Genomic DNA, 12,031 nt, shown 5'->3' on the forward strand with positions numbered 1-12,031 from the left:
TTTGAATGTTTCTTAAATGATGGATTGTTAACCAGATCGTCTTAAAGAGATTAGGTTGTTTGAAAAATCTTGTTTGGGATTTTATTGGGACAGATAAATTCATGGTTAAACTGTTTTCGTTACAAGACAAGATTCTAATTATTTGCATGTATTGTTTTTTATACTGTAGTAGGAAATGTTTACTTGCTATAAGATGCAAATATATATTACTATAGAATTCTTTAGAATTAAAGGTTTGAAAGGAAACAAAACTAATTTTATGTTCATTATGTTGTTCCCACATAGCAGCATGATGCAGGTGAGCGAGATAAAGTTAGAATTTTTATTCTGTACATTGAATTGGCTTTATATGACAATTTATAGGAATATAATCAAACTTGTTTCGTATGATACCTTTTGTGGTTTTGTACATAATCGTCTGTTCCAACTTAGATGCTTTGAAGAGTCTTGAAAGAGAAACATCTTTAGATTTAGAAAATGCATGTTTTATAATCTAAAATTTATTTAATTCCATTCACTTATGGTCATATTGCAAACCTTGAAAAACTGTATTTCATCCTGTAAAAACCCTGGAATTATAGCTTTAGAAAATCATGGAAATCATATATATATATATATATATATATATATATATATATATATATATATATATATATATATATCAGCAGTTAAATGACTTGGGGTGGGTAAATAATGTGCCATTGACACTACTCTTGTTTATAACTTATTTTCAGAACTGATTGAAGTTTGGCTAAACTCTATACACTCCTGTGCAACAGCATCAGAAGTCAGCATCCCCCCTGTGATTTTGGTGGGAACACATGTGGATAAAATTTCACAGGTACAAATTATGGTTATGGACATTAATGTCAGATGTGTTAGATTGTTCCTCCTCTGCCTGTTTAGCTCTATTGGTCATAGACCAGAAGATCAAATGGTAAGGCCTGTTGTCAAAAGTCCGTCTGTCCATTATCATACAGTTGTTATCATGACTCATTTAAACTGCTTGGATGATTGCTATAAAATTTTACACCTGCATTTATCTCAATGGTCTGGTTGATCCTGAATGGAAATGATGCCTGTTGGACATACAGTATGGCCATTTGAAAATCTTGCTATCACTATTTCTACTGAATGGATGTTAATATCATAATGGGCTTTTCAATAATCAATTTCTTATCATGTTGGTAAAACAAATTAAAATAGTGCCGATCTTATGGCCATTATGGCAGCAATAGCAATCAGCTTGAAAATTGCTGTCACCATTCTAAATGGAAAGTCATGATCAACATGGAATATTAATGAAAAATGGTACTTAATGGAAATGATGCCAGTCTTAAAGTCAGTATTGCTGCCATGGTGGCCATCTGCAAGATCTTGCTTTCACTATTTGTCCAGAATGGATGGTATCCAGACATAAGGTTTTCATTTTAAGATTTATTATCGTGTCTAGTCGATCTCATGTAAAACTGTTGCCCATCTGATATCCACTGTGAATGTTTTGGGAGCTATCTTTAAAATCTTGTTCTCTCTACTCCCCTTGAAAAGTAGTAGCTTGTTGTTGTTGTAGGGTTTAATGCCATTTTTTAACACAAGGTAGGCTATACATGGCTGCCAGTATAAATGGTTGAGGAAGAACCTGGGAAGACCCTGGAAAGAACCACTGACCCACAAGAAGCTGCTAGCAAGCCTTCTCACATACCCACGTTTGCAGAACCTGAGACTCGAACATATGCAGACAAAGGTTAGATGGCAGTGATCCATAGCACTGAGCACTTTAGGCCACTTGGTGCCCCCACCTTGAACAGAAGGTCATGTTGACATGGGGTTGTTTATATTTCTTTTTAGCGCACATGTATCCAATCTGACTCAAATGTTGTTACCAATCTGTTTAAATGGGAAGTCTTATCAGTATGGGGTTTTCACTAGATGACTTGGTGTATACACCTCTCCCTCGATAACTCACGCACAACGGGGTCCAAAAACATAGACCGCACTATAAGCAAGGGTGCAAGTTACTGAGGGACCTGCCAGAATTCAGCTAGACAAAGACATCTGGAGAACCACGGGGTTGAGGGGGGAACTGGACTGTTTGCTGTTTGAATTCTTGTTTTAAAATCGTGTTGAGAATAATTGTCAATAAATCGCTTTTTTCTGATGTTCTTTGTTATTCTTTATAAATCACATTTATTTTCAAAATGTCCAACATCTTAAAGATTGATAACATTTCCAGCTGGTTTCAACAACCAACACGGTATGTGAAAACATTCATGAGTTACGTCATGACTTTTTAATTTGTTTTTAGTCTGGTTCATGGAGAGGTTTATGATATCTTTTTTGAAACAAGTAGTCTTCGAAGATAGGAACCAGACTAATTGGTGAATCAGTTGATACACTAATAAAAAAAATCCCTTTTTTTATAAAATAAATGCAATATTTTGTGAGACAACTGTCGAGGTTGAAACTGAATTTTTAATTGTTCAGTTATTTTAATATTGATGCTGTGATTTCATTACAAGTAACAGCGAAACTTCTTATCATCCTTGAGCATATCTCTTTGTGCAAGTTCAGGAATTCTCTGAAGCTTGTTTTCTCCACAATGGTCCATATCATTAAAACAATGCACTTTTTTTACTAAGTACTCATTTCACTTGGTTGCCTTGCTATCTTTAATCACAGTTATAATTGAGTAGGTTAATGTAAGGTAGTTTAATTAGATTATGTACACAATAACGTTTATAACAGTGTTCAAATGATCAACTGAATTAAGTTACTTGTCATATGACCGAAGGCGCTGGTTCTTAAGCATGTAGGATTTGTATGCCTTTTAAATTTGTTGTTTATTCCACAACCTTTGTTAGATTCCAGAGACGTAATCAAATGATAATAGAAAAGGAGGGGCTTTTTATTTATTGCAAAAATGCAACAAATGTTTTCGCCACTCCGATATCAAAACACGGTTGGCACTTAACTAGGTTTTCATAGAAACACTTAGATTGAAACATTTTATATTTAATTACAGCAGGACACATTTAATTTATGATGAACTAGAACAAAAATTTCAATTGATGCAAAAAAAAAAATTATTTAATTGGCATTTATTTATCAAAGTACTGTCTCCACTGGCGGGGTCCCGAGTGGCCGAATGGTCTAAAGCCTCTCCATTACGGATCACTGCCATCTCATCTCTGTCTGCGTGAGTTTGAGTCTCGGATTCGGCTAATGTGGATACGTGAGAAAGCTTGCTGGTAGCTTCTGGTGGGTCGGTGGTTCTTTCCGGGTTTTTCCGGGTTCTTCCTCCACCATTAATACTGGCCGCCATGTATAGCCTATCATGTGCTGAAAAATGGCGTTAAACCCTACAACAACAACAACAACTGTCTCCACTAGGCGTAAGTGACATTTTCATTCATAAAAATTTCCTTGAGTATCGATAATTACAGTACAAAGAATGTCATTTAGAAAAAAGTGTAACAAATTGTGTGACTTTTTTTTAAAGTTGATATTTCATAATGTTGATGAAAATTTCCAGGTCCTCTCTACCATATTCAATGATAAAACGAGCAATATATGTTTCCATTACCAATTTTGATCATGATTTTCTTCAAGTTCAACAAATAGGAATAGATGTTTTGGTATTTTCTGGTTTAAAAAATGGGATGTACGCCTGATCCCATGCTATAAGCGGGTTCCGGAGTTAACAGGGTGTGAGTTATCGAGGGATTGGAGTAGTTGGACATAAATAAAAAAGATATTGATCTGAAGTCCAATATGGCCATAACTGTGACCATCTTGAAAATATTATCACTACTCCTTCTGTGTGTACGGTCACATACACATTGAGTTATCAGAAAAAGACTTGCATCCAGTAGGGCCTAAATGAAAATGGTTTTCTTCACAATGCTTATTTTAGAGTTATCTTATAAGAAAGAATGAATAAAGTGACTATATTGAAAATATATCTTTCCAGTATTTTTACAAGGACCATTTTAAAGTTCACTGATTCTGGGTTCTGTTGAATCATGACACATTTAAATTATATATTGCTGCTGAGATAGAACTTGCCAATACATTGTAATTATGTTTGGCACATTAAAGGTTCAGCCGGGACCAGTTGATAGGCAACATGCAGAATGTATTAAACGTTGCTACCTGAATTGTACAGGTTGCACATAACGGATTTAAAAAAAAAATGATATTTTGGGGAAGCCCTATGTCCAACCAATGAAAATCATTCTTATGTAACGATAAAAAAATGTCAGTTAAACTAGTATTGATTGCTTCCATTGATTGTATCCATAAAAGATGCTGCTGGTTTCAGTCTTAATTGATAAATTTCAGCATGCATTACACATATCTAAATATACCATGTGCCTGTAAGGTACTCAGACAAAATGATAACTGCTGCCGTTTCAAGTTATAGACTTAAATTTATTTGCCTACTTTGCTATAGTCGCGTGTCTGTAAGAACAAATTAATGACTAGACAACACGGACAGTATATATCTGTACTCCTCTGTGTGTGTGTGTGTGTGTATATATATATATATATATATATATATATATATATATATATATATATATATAATACTATCATACAGGTTAGAGAGTTTTTAATTCGTACTCTATGGAGATATGAACTCATGTCTATGGGTAAACAGCACCCATCACCTTGCCTGCACACATGAGCCCATATTCCTTCACGACGAAGCACACATCACCCAAAAATTGATGTTACTCATTCAGTGTTATATGCACTCGTGTGTAGCAGACACATTCTCATGATGGCTTAGTAATTGATTCTCATGTATCTACACAGCCATTCCAGATTCGTATGAAAGAAATCAAGATATATAGAATTATTTATTGAAAATTATAAATATACACAAGATTAACTGAAAGTGCTATCCCTGCATTCTGTAGAAGAGTGCTTCATAACAACAGGCAGAATTAATATTTTAATACAAATAATACTATCATACAGGTTAGAGAATTTTTAATTCGTACTCTACTGAGATTCGAACCCAGGTCCACAGAGTACAAATTTCTATGCAAGTTGATATTCCATTTTTATCAGATCCATATATATATATCTTTGATTAATGGTACACCTTACAGTTTATCTTCACCCACTATCCTCTCACCAGATTGGCAAATTAGAGACTTTTGTTATTGCGATACAAATGTAGCTATATGGGGAATAACACTAATTTGGCAATACTTACCAGCTAATGATGAGACTTTCATGACTTCAGCCTTATTCATGTCTTCAGTTTCAACCCAAGTAAGAGAAGGGTTATATTCCAGATGTTGGAATAGGCCAAGGTATCAGACTAGGATTATGTTACTTTATATTTCAAGACCTGTAATTACTAATTGGTGAAGGGAATAATGTTCTTCGACTGGGACTAGGACCATGGAAAGATATAATGCAACGCAATAATGGCAAATATGTGTTAACTTATTACATAGTTAAAGTTAGATTCTCCCCCACACACACCGGTCAAATAAGCAACAAAAGCAAACTTCACTTTGTTCAGGTTGGTCTTTGCAAAGCATTGTAGGATCAGCAGATTTTCTGTGTTAACATAGAGGCAGATGCTGGTTCATGCCGATGTGCTAAAATTAATGCATAACAAAACCGCTATTTTGGGATGATAAAGCCCTATTTGTAGGAGTAGTAAACAGTAAATCCCAGTGTGAAATACAAAAGTGCTCTGATAGAATTCTTGGACAAAGACATTCACTGGAATTTATTCTGAATTCAAAACTGGAATAATATTTTCTGTGATTCAACAAGAGACTTTTGACACATCTGCACTTCATAGGTTATTACAGACATCATCTCCTTCAATGTCGGATCTCTTCGGGACTTGAACTGAGTTTTATTCAGGACTTTTTATTACTTGTGACTATAATTCTTGGATTATTTTTGGATTTAACCTGCAGTACCATAAGGTCATTGTTCCCATTTTTTCATTTTGTATTCTAGAGTAATAAATTATTTGTTAAATTTTACAAAGCTTGTTGTCTTCAATCTTTTCTGTTACTTATTTTAAGAGTATAGACTTGTAACATTATGCACAATGTTTATACAGTTCACCATACTATTCAATATCAATACAGTTATTTGGATGTTGATAATTTGAAAATATTATGAGGAAATTTAATACTACCCACCACACTGTTTACCATGGGTGTTTACTACAACGTACATTGCTTGTATGTGATTGCTTTCATTTTCGTGTCAGAACTGACCAGCTGTATTTGTATCGTTTGTGCCTTGCTGCACAAATACTTCGTTTGATGCAGTACAAGTTTTGATTAAAGTTTTATTTTCCTTTTTCCACAAATTATTATGTTCAATTCAGATGTAATTTTTCTCAAAGATCTTCAGCCAATGCAAGTGTCCCCATAAGCCTTTGGTTTATAAAGGCAACAATCACATTGTTTTCATGCTGACAATCCTTTTGATTGAGCCACAAGTTTAATACATGTACTTGTTCAGTACCAAATAGATATCTGCCTATTCCATTGAATCTTGATCTTAATCCCTTAGTTTCTTTTCTTGAATGACAACCATTTGATTAAGCCACGAGTGTGTTACTGGCTCAGTAACAGGGTGATTTTAAGACCTTAGTTTTGTTTAATTTCTTCATAGAAACAATCATCAGCACAAGGAAAAGAGTCGGAGACAAAGTCCACAACCATGGAAATGGGAGAGTTCACACTGCCAACCACATCAACACCTTCTGCTACAGTCTCCAATGAACAACCCAGGGTCTTGACTGTCCTTGGAGCTGGGAGGAAAAGAAAAGGAATAGTAGAGGTGACCTCTGCTGCAAGTATAACAGGTAGGTAAAAAGGGAGCATGAAATTTGCTGTATGAGATGCACTTTTCCTCCGCACATGTATGGTCCTGTGTTTCGGTCGGTTTTCTCATTCATTTCAATCACAATGGAGATAAATGGGATTTTCTAACAGCTAGTTTTTTAATAATATTTAAAATCCCATAAAATACATTATAATGTTTAAAAAATGATCTCCCCTACCCTAATTTTAAAACCAGTGCAACCAGAAACACATACTTTACTTATTACTTTGTCTGGCCTCATCTTGAGCAGTTTCATATGTGTCTGTTTATTGATTGTATTTCCAGTATGCAGATTATAAAACTGACTAGACTTGTCATCTTGTTTATTTACCATTTCTCATCCATGAACAGATAATAGTAATGTACACCTATTATTTTGTTTGATCTCATAGCTCTATAATGGAAGTTAGTATTTTAATACAAAACATGTTAAAATGAACAGTAATTGCTGTTAGTTTTCATATAATGAGCATACCCTTTGTAAGAGTACCTCAAGGGCTAATAGTGCTTGAGTAAATGAGTCTCTCTCTGTAAGCAAAGTATTATTATTATTATTAGTATTATTGAGCCATATTGATATGTTCCATACATTGATTGTATTTCCAGTATGCAGGTTAGAGACGGTACTAAACTGGTCACCTTGTTTATATGTCATTCTATTTCTTGACAAGATATGACAGATGCAAGATTAAAAAAATATTTCCAAACAGACTACCTGGTTGTAGTTGGTGGCTCTAATTCAACATTTTAAGGCACTTCAGGATGCTGATTTTGATTTCATGCAATACTATTTTGTCACCTGTTTTTTTTATTTGCACAGAATGAATGGATTAAAAACATTTTATTACCAATTTTATGTATTCAGTTACATTTGGAAGGTATTCCGATGTTATGTTAAAAAACAGAAGAAATAGCATTTTCCTTGAGAATGTTATCTAGAACTTGTAAGGATGCTGGAGTAGAAATTACTGTCAGTATAATCCCTCATATTGTATTTCCTGCAGATGCAAAACAAGTGACATACCCCATAGGAATTTATTTCTGTCATTGAAAAAGCAAAACTTGCGGGAACTCCCTGTCCCATTCAACCTGATAGCACAAGATGACTAACTGGTGAAGTTAGAAATCATCTTCCTCGCTGATTCTATGGTAGTTTTGCAAATCCTCTTGGCACATTCAGTCATTTTGCAAGAATGTCAACACAAAGGACTTAATCCTGATTTGTTCTGATTGATGATACAAGTACGTTACTAATCATTTAAATAGACACTCTAATGTGAAGTGACTGTGTTTCTTTACATCTACCTGGATCCAGTTTTTCATTCTTACACTTCTGGTTTGTCATGCAATGAAAAAGCTGTATTCAGTTCTGATTGGTGGTTATCATTTTCCCCAGTTCTAGAACAGACGGTAACCACTAATCAGAAATGAATAAAGCATATTTCACCACGTGATTCCCCAGACGTGTAGGCCTTCAAATTAATTTTTGTAGACAAGATATAAAGAACAGAGAAAATTAATGATCAGTAAAGTACTTAAATCATATGGGGGGACAAGTTTGGAAAGTCCCATGTGCTATCAGTGGCTGAATATGCTGGTGGGATAAAAACAAATATCATGGAATTGGTGATTCAGGATATAGAGAAGCAGGTTTTGAATCACACGCATTAGTAACCTTTTATAACTTGTAGCAGGGGAGTGTGTGTCGTAAATATTTTTTCTGACATAAATGAGTTTCTCTGCCTTTTAAAGATACTTGAATATAATTGTATAGGGTAAGTATACATTGTACTGATTCATCGCCTCCTGTATTGATACATGTGTATGGCGATATTGTTCATACTGTGATATGTTGATGAATCACTTTACCCCTGGTGAATAAACATGATTCAGTTGTGTCAGTGTAGGCACTAAATTCTGAACCTAAATGTGGAATTTTAATATCTAACACAAACGGATATTGAAGGATTATTTTTCTCATATTCCTTAACGAAAAAGAAGTTTGAAGTCTAAATATTGGTTGTGAATAGACGTAACTTTTGAGCAGCAAACGATCCGTCACAAATTCCTCGTCTTAAAATAGATCATAAGACATTTGGTTTATAATGACTCTGAATAACATTCATTGTAAACTGTTTAAACCCACAATAGCATCCAAAGAGAAGTAGTCGAGGTAGCTATGGTTACAGGCATCCAAATATAGTGCTTAACATCTAGCTTCCAAATTCATATATAGTGCTAAAATCTATATTCTGAGTTAAGGTTTGTTTGACTCATAAAACTGAAGACTGTGGTGTAAACAATTCATTTTACAAGTGCCCATGCCATCTCAGAAAACAGAGGCAGTGTGTTGATAACTGTTCCATCAACTAAAAACTGTTTTGGAGAATTGGTTTTGTGTTACGATGTTTAAGTTCATAAAAAGGTAAAGATTGAAGAAAAACGATTTCTTTTGTAGGCGTCCATACCTTCGCTGCTGAAGATCATCTCAAAAAACATAAAAAGTTAAAACTGGCACCAGGGAGGAAGAAGAGAGTAAAAGCAGATGTATTGACTGCCCCTTCAGCTGCGAAACCTGTTGGGGCGATGACTGTAGGTGTGGATGCAAGAAAGGTATAGTTTCGATTACAAGATTTTGACAAGAGCAGAGGAAAAGATATCTTGTTTCGCTTCCATGCATTATTGCCAATGACTCAACCAGGTTGTTAACCTTTGGTAGCTGACTAGAAAATGCAGTTAATAATGTTTTGTCACAAAACCAATGATAAATTTGGTTGTCCAATTTAAAGTCCCCAATTTAGAGCCATTAAGAATGACAGCTTATATACTCATGAATATGTATTTGGGTGGTTGGCAGAATTGTCTGGATTCACTTTCTAGGCAAAATACTAGATTAGTTGTCAATGGTCATGTTTTATCATTACAAAATGTTTACTGTTTACAATGCTGCCGGCCAATGCTTTAAATAAATCACTATACTTACAATATAATATGTTAGAATTATACAGCAGACCTGACCTCAGAAACCTACAATTTCATTCTGTCCATATAAACCTTAAAGGGTATATGAAAACTGAAGCAAACCTAAATAAGAAAATGAAAACTAAAGATTTGAAAAAATTGTGAATGCACTTGAATTAGCAAGTCAAAGACATCTAACCATTGTATTCTATCATTCATTTGATAGACCCATAACGTCATATTGTTATCTACAATTTTAGACAGAGCAACAGTTGCACCCCCTTTGAAGATATTTTTGAAAATTTTAACTGTTGTGTCTTCCCTGCAGGCTAACCATGCTGGGGTGAAATTGGGAAAATGTTGGGAGAAGTTATAAGTTTTTAAAAACCATGAAGAGTTCTTGAATTTTGGGAAAATTGCTGAAAGTCATGAAAAACGTGAGAGGTTTTCACCACTGCTTGATGACAAAAACATTTATGCAATTTAGTCATAACTCAACTAATTGTGAGTTAAATTTATGAAGTTCCGATGAGCATATTTGGAGATTGCAATATGGACCATTGACGTAAATATTTTATAGCAAATCCAGGTAATCTGCAATTTAAATTCATCTTGTAGACTGGTTTACCCATGGATAGCTCCATATCTGTTGCTTTGCTTAATTAGAAGGCTTAAAGACCAGACTAGCCTCATAAGAAGCCAACACATCTATGACGTGATCTCACAGAGTCTAAGATGCAAATTACACAATCTTTCGTAACCAGGTTTTGTTTTGATATCTGAAGTTATCAAAAATACATTGTCATAAAGCTCATTGTCTGTTAGTTAGGAAAGAGAACACAGTGTTAAACATAATTGTTAACAGGAAATGTGCCACATTCAACCTTTACAATGAATTCTAATATTGCTAAATATGTGGAAATATATCAACTTAATGGTCAAGCAAAATACTTAATGCTGCACCAGATGAACGTATTTTTGTAGACCATGGAGAGGTCAGGATTCAATTCAGCATGCTTCACTTGCATATTAAGTTAGCGTGATAATGGCCAAATCCAGTTGTACCACTGGAAAACAAGTAATCTGAGTTTATTCTGATCCTTCCCACCACATTTTGAATATTTTAATAATTATGTTAGGATGTGAGGTCAGAGTCTATTGATTGGCAAAACATTGGAATTTGCTGCCACTACCCAGTAGCCAGATGGGGTGGCCACTTAACCATTGGGCCAAGCAAACTTAAACAATGTTACATCAAGTCACACCTGCATGAAGTCAAAAATAGGACATGACAGTCAAAGTCTGTAAAAGAAACAAAGGATGCATAATTTTCAATATATCTATTGAGAGAACAACTTGGATAGTGTCAGCTTTACCAAGAATGTGGCATTTTGAAACAATATTTTGATGTCTTTAATGTCTTACATCACTACTGCATTTACATATGCTGTCTGGCTATGTCCAGATTGATTTGATAGTGACAAATTTTGGGTAATTGTTCTTGGAATAAATATGTTGAGAATCGTGTCCTTTTAGGTTTCAACAAACAGTATGTAACATTCATTTAATATTTTTGAATTCATGTATAACAACATTAGAAAGGGTTTATTGTTGATATAATGTAAATATTGCGATCTCTTATGTCATGGGCATGAAGGTTGCGAGATTTGTGTAGTCATGTTTTGAAAGGGACAGTGACATTTATTTCTGCGTGATGCAACTGTAAAGAGCAAGGCATAAAGTAGAGGAAAACATGTTGCATTTAACAGTTAGTCCAGACAAACAGACAAAGAGGTTGATGTTAGATCTTCATATTTAAAGACAGGTCACTCCATTCTCCAACATTTCATCCTTATCATAATTTTGCATAGTTACATATATTTGATTACTATCAAAGTAGCGGAACCAAACAGCCACTCTGCAGGGGTTACAGAAAGTTTGTCTTGGGACGTTTCACTGTATACAAAAGATATAGCCAGTCTTCAGGATTTACAGATGTATCAATCAGGGAAGTTTTACCATATACAAATTTAAAACTATTTTAATTAGCTTACAGTAATCTAACTTGAGGTTCATAAAATGATTGGGTAGATGATACAGGAAGTAAAAGAAAAAAAAGAACTTTAAAGATATGAATTAAAATCATTTGATAAAATGTTCCTACTATCACAAATAACTGATGGCTTAATATAAATTA

General features: G+C 34.3%; 1 protein-coding gene across 11 annotated transcripts in view; it reads left to right on the forward strand.

Annotated features, from left to right (window-relative positions):
- Window positions 1-12,031, forward strand: part of LOC149774749 (uncharacterized) — a 160,948-nt gene that overhangs the window by 75,533 nt on the left and 73,384 nt on the right. For 10 of the 11 annotated variants that reach the window (XR_016416740.1, XM_089944865.1, XM_089944871.1 and 7 more), the window contains 3 exons: window positions 735-841; window positions 6,661-6,853; window positions 9,332-9,486. Coding sequence is in view for 10 of the 11 variants with exons in the window: in XM_089944865.1 (XP_089800991.1) it covers window positions 735-841; window positions 6,661-6,853; window positions 9,332-9,486 (455 nt within the window). In the remaining variant the exon portion in view is untranslated. The remainder of the gene's footprint in view (window positions 1-734; window positions 842-6,660; window positions 6,854-9,331; window positions 9,487-12,031) is intronic. The other variant, XM_089944873.1, reaches the window with a different exon arrangement.

This window comes from Sinohyriopsis cumingii, unplaced genomic scaffold (genome assembly GCF_028554795.1).
Source record: "Sinohyriopsis cumingii isolate HCF-2022 unplaced genomic scaffold, ASM2855479v2 utg000160l, whole genome shotgun sequence".
In the NCBI taxonomy this organism is placed as follows: Eukaryota; Metazoa; Mollusca; class Bivalvia; order Unionida; family Unionidae; genus Sinohyriopsis; species Sinohyriopsis cumingii.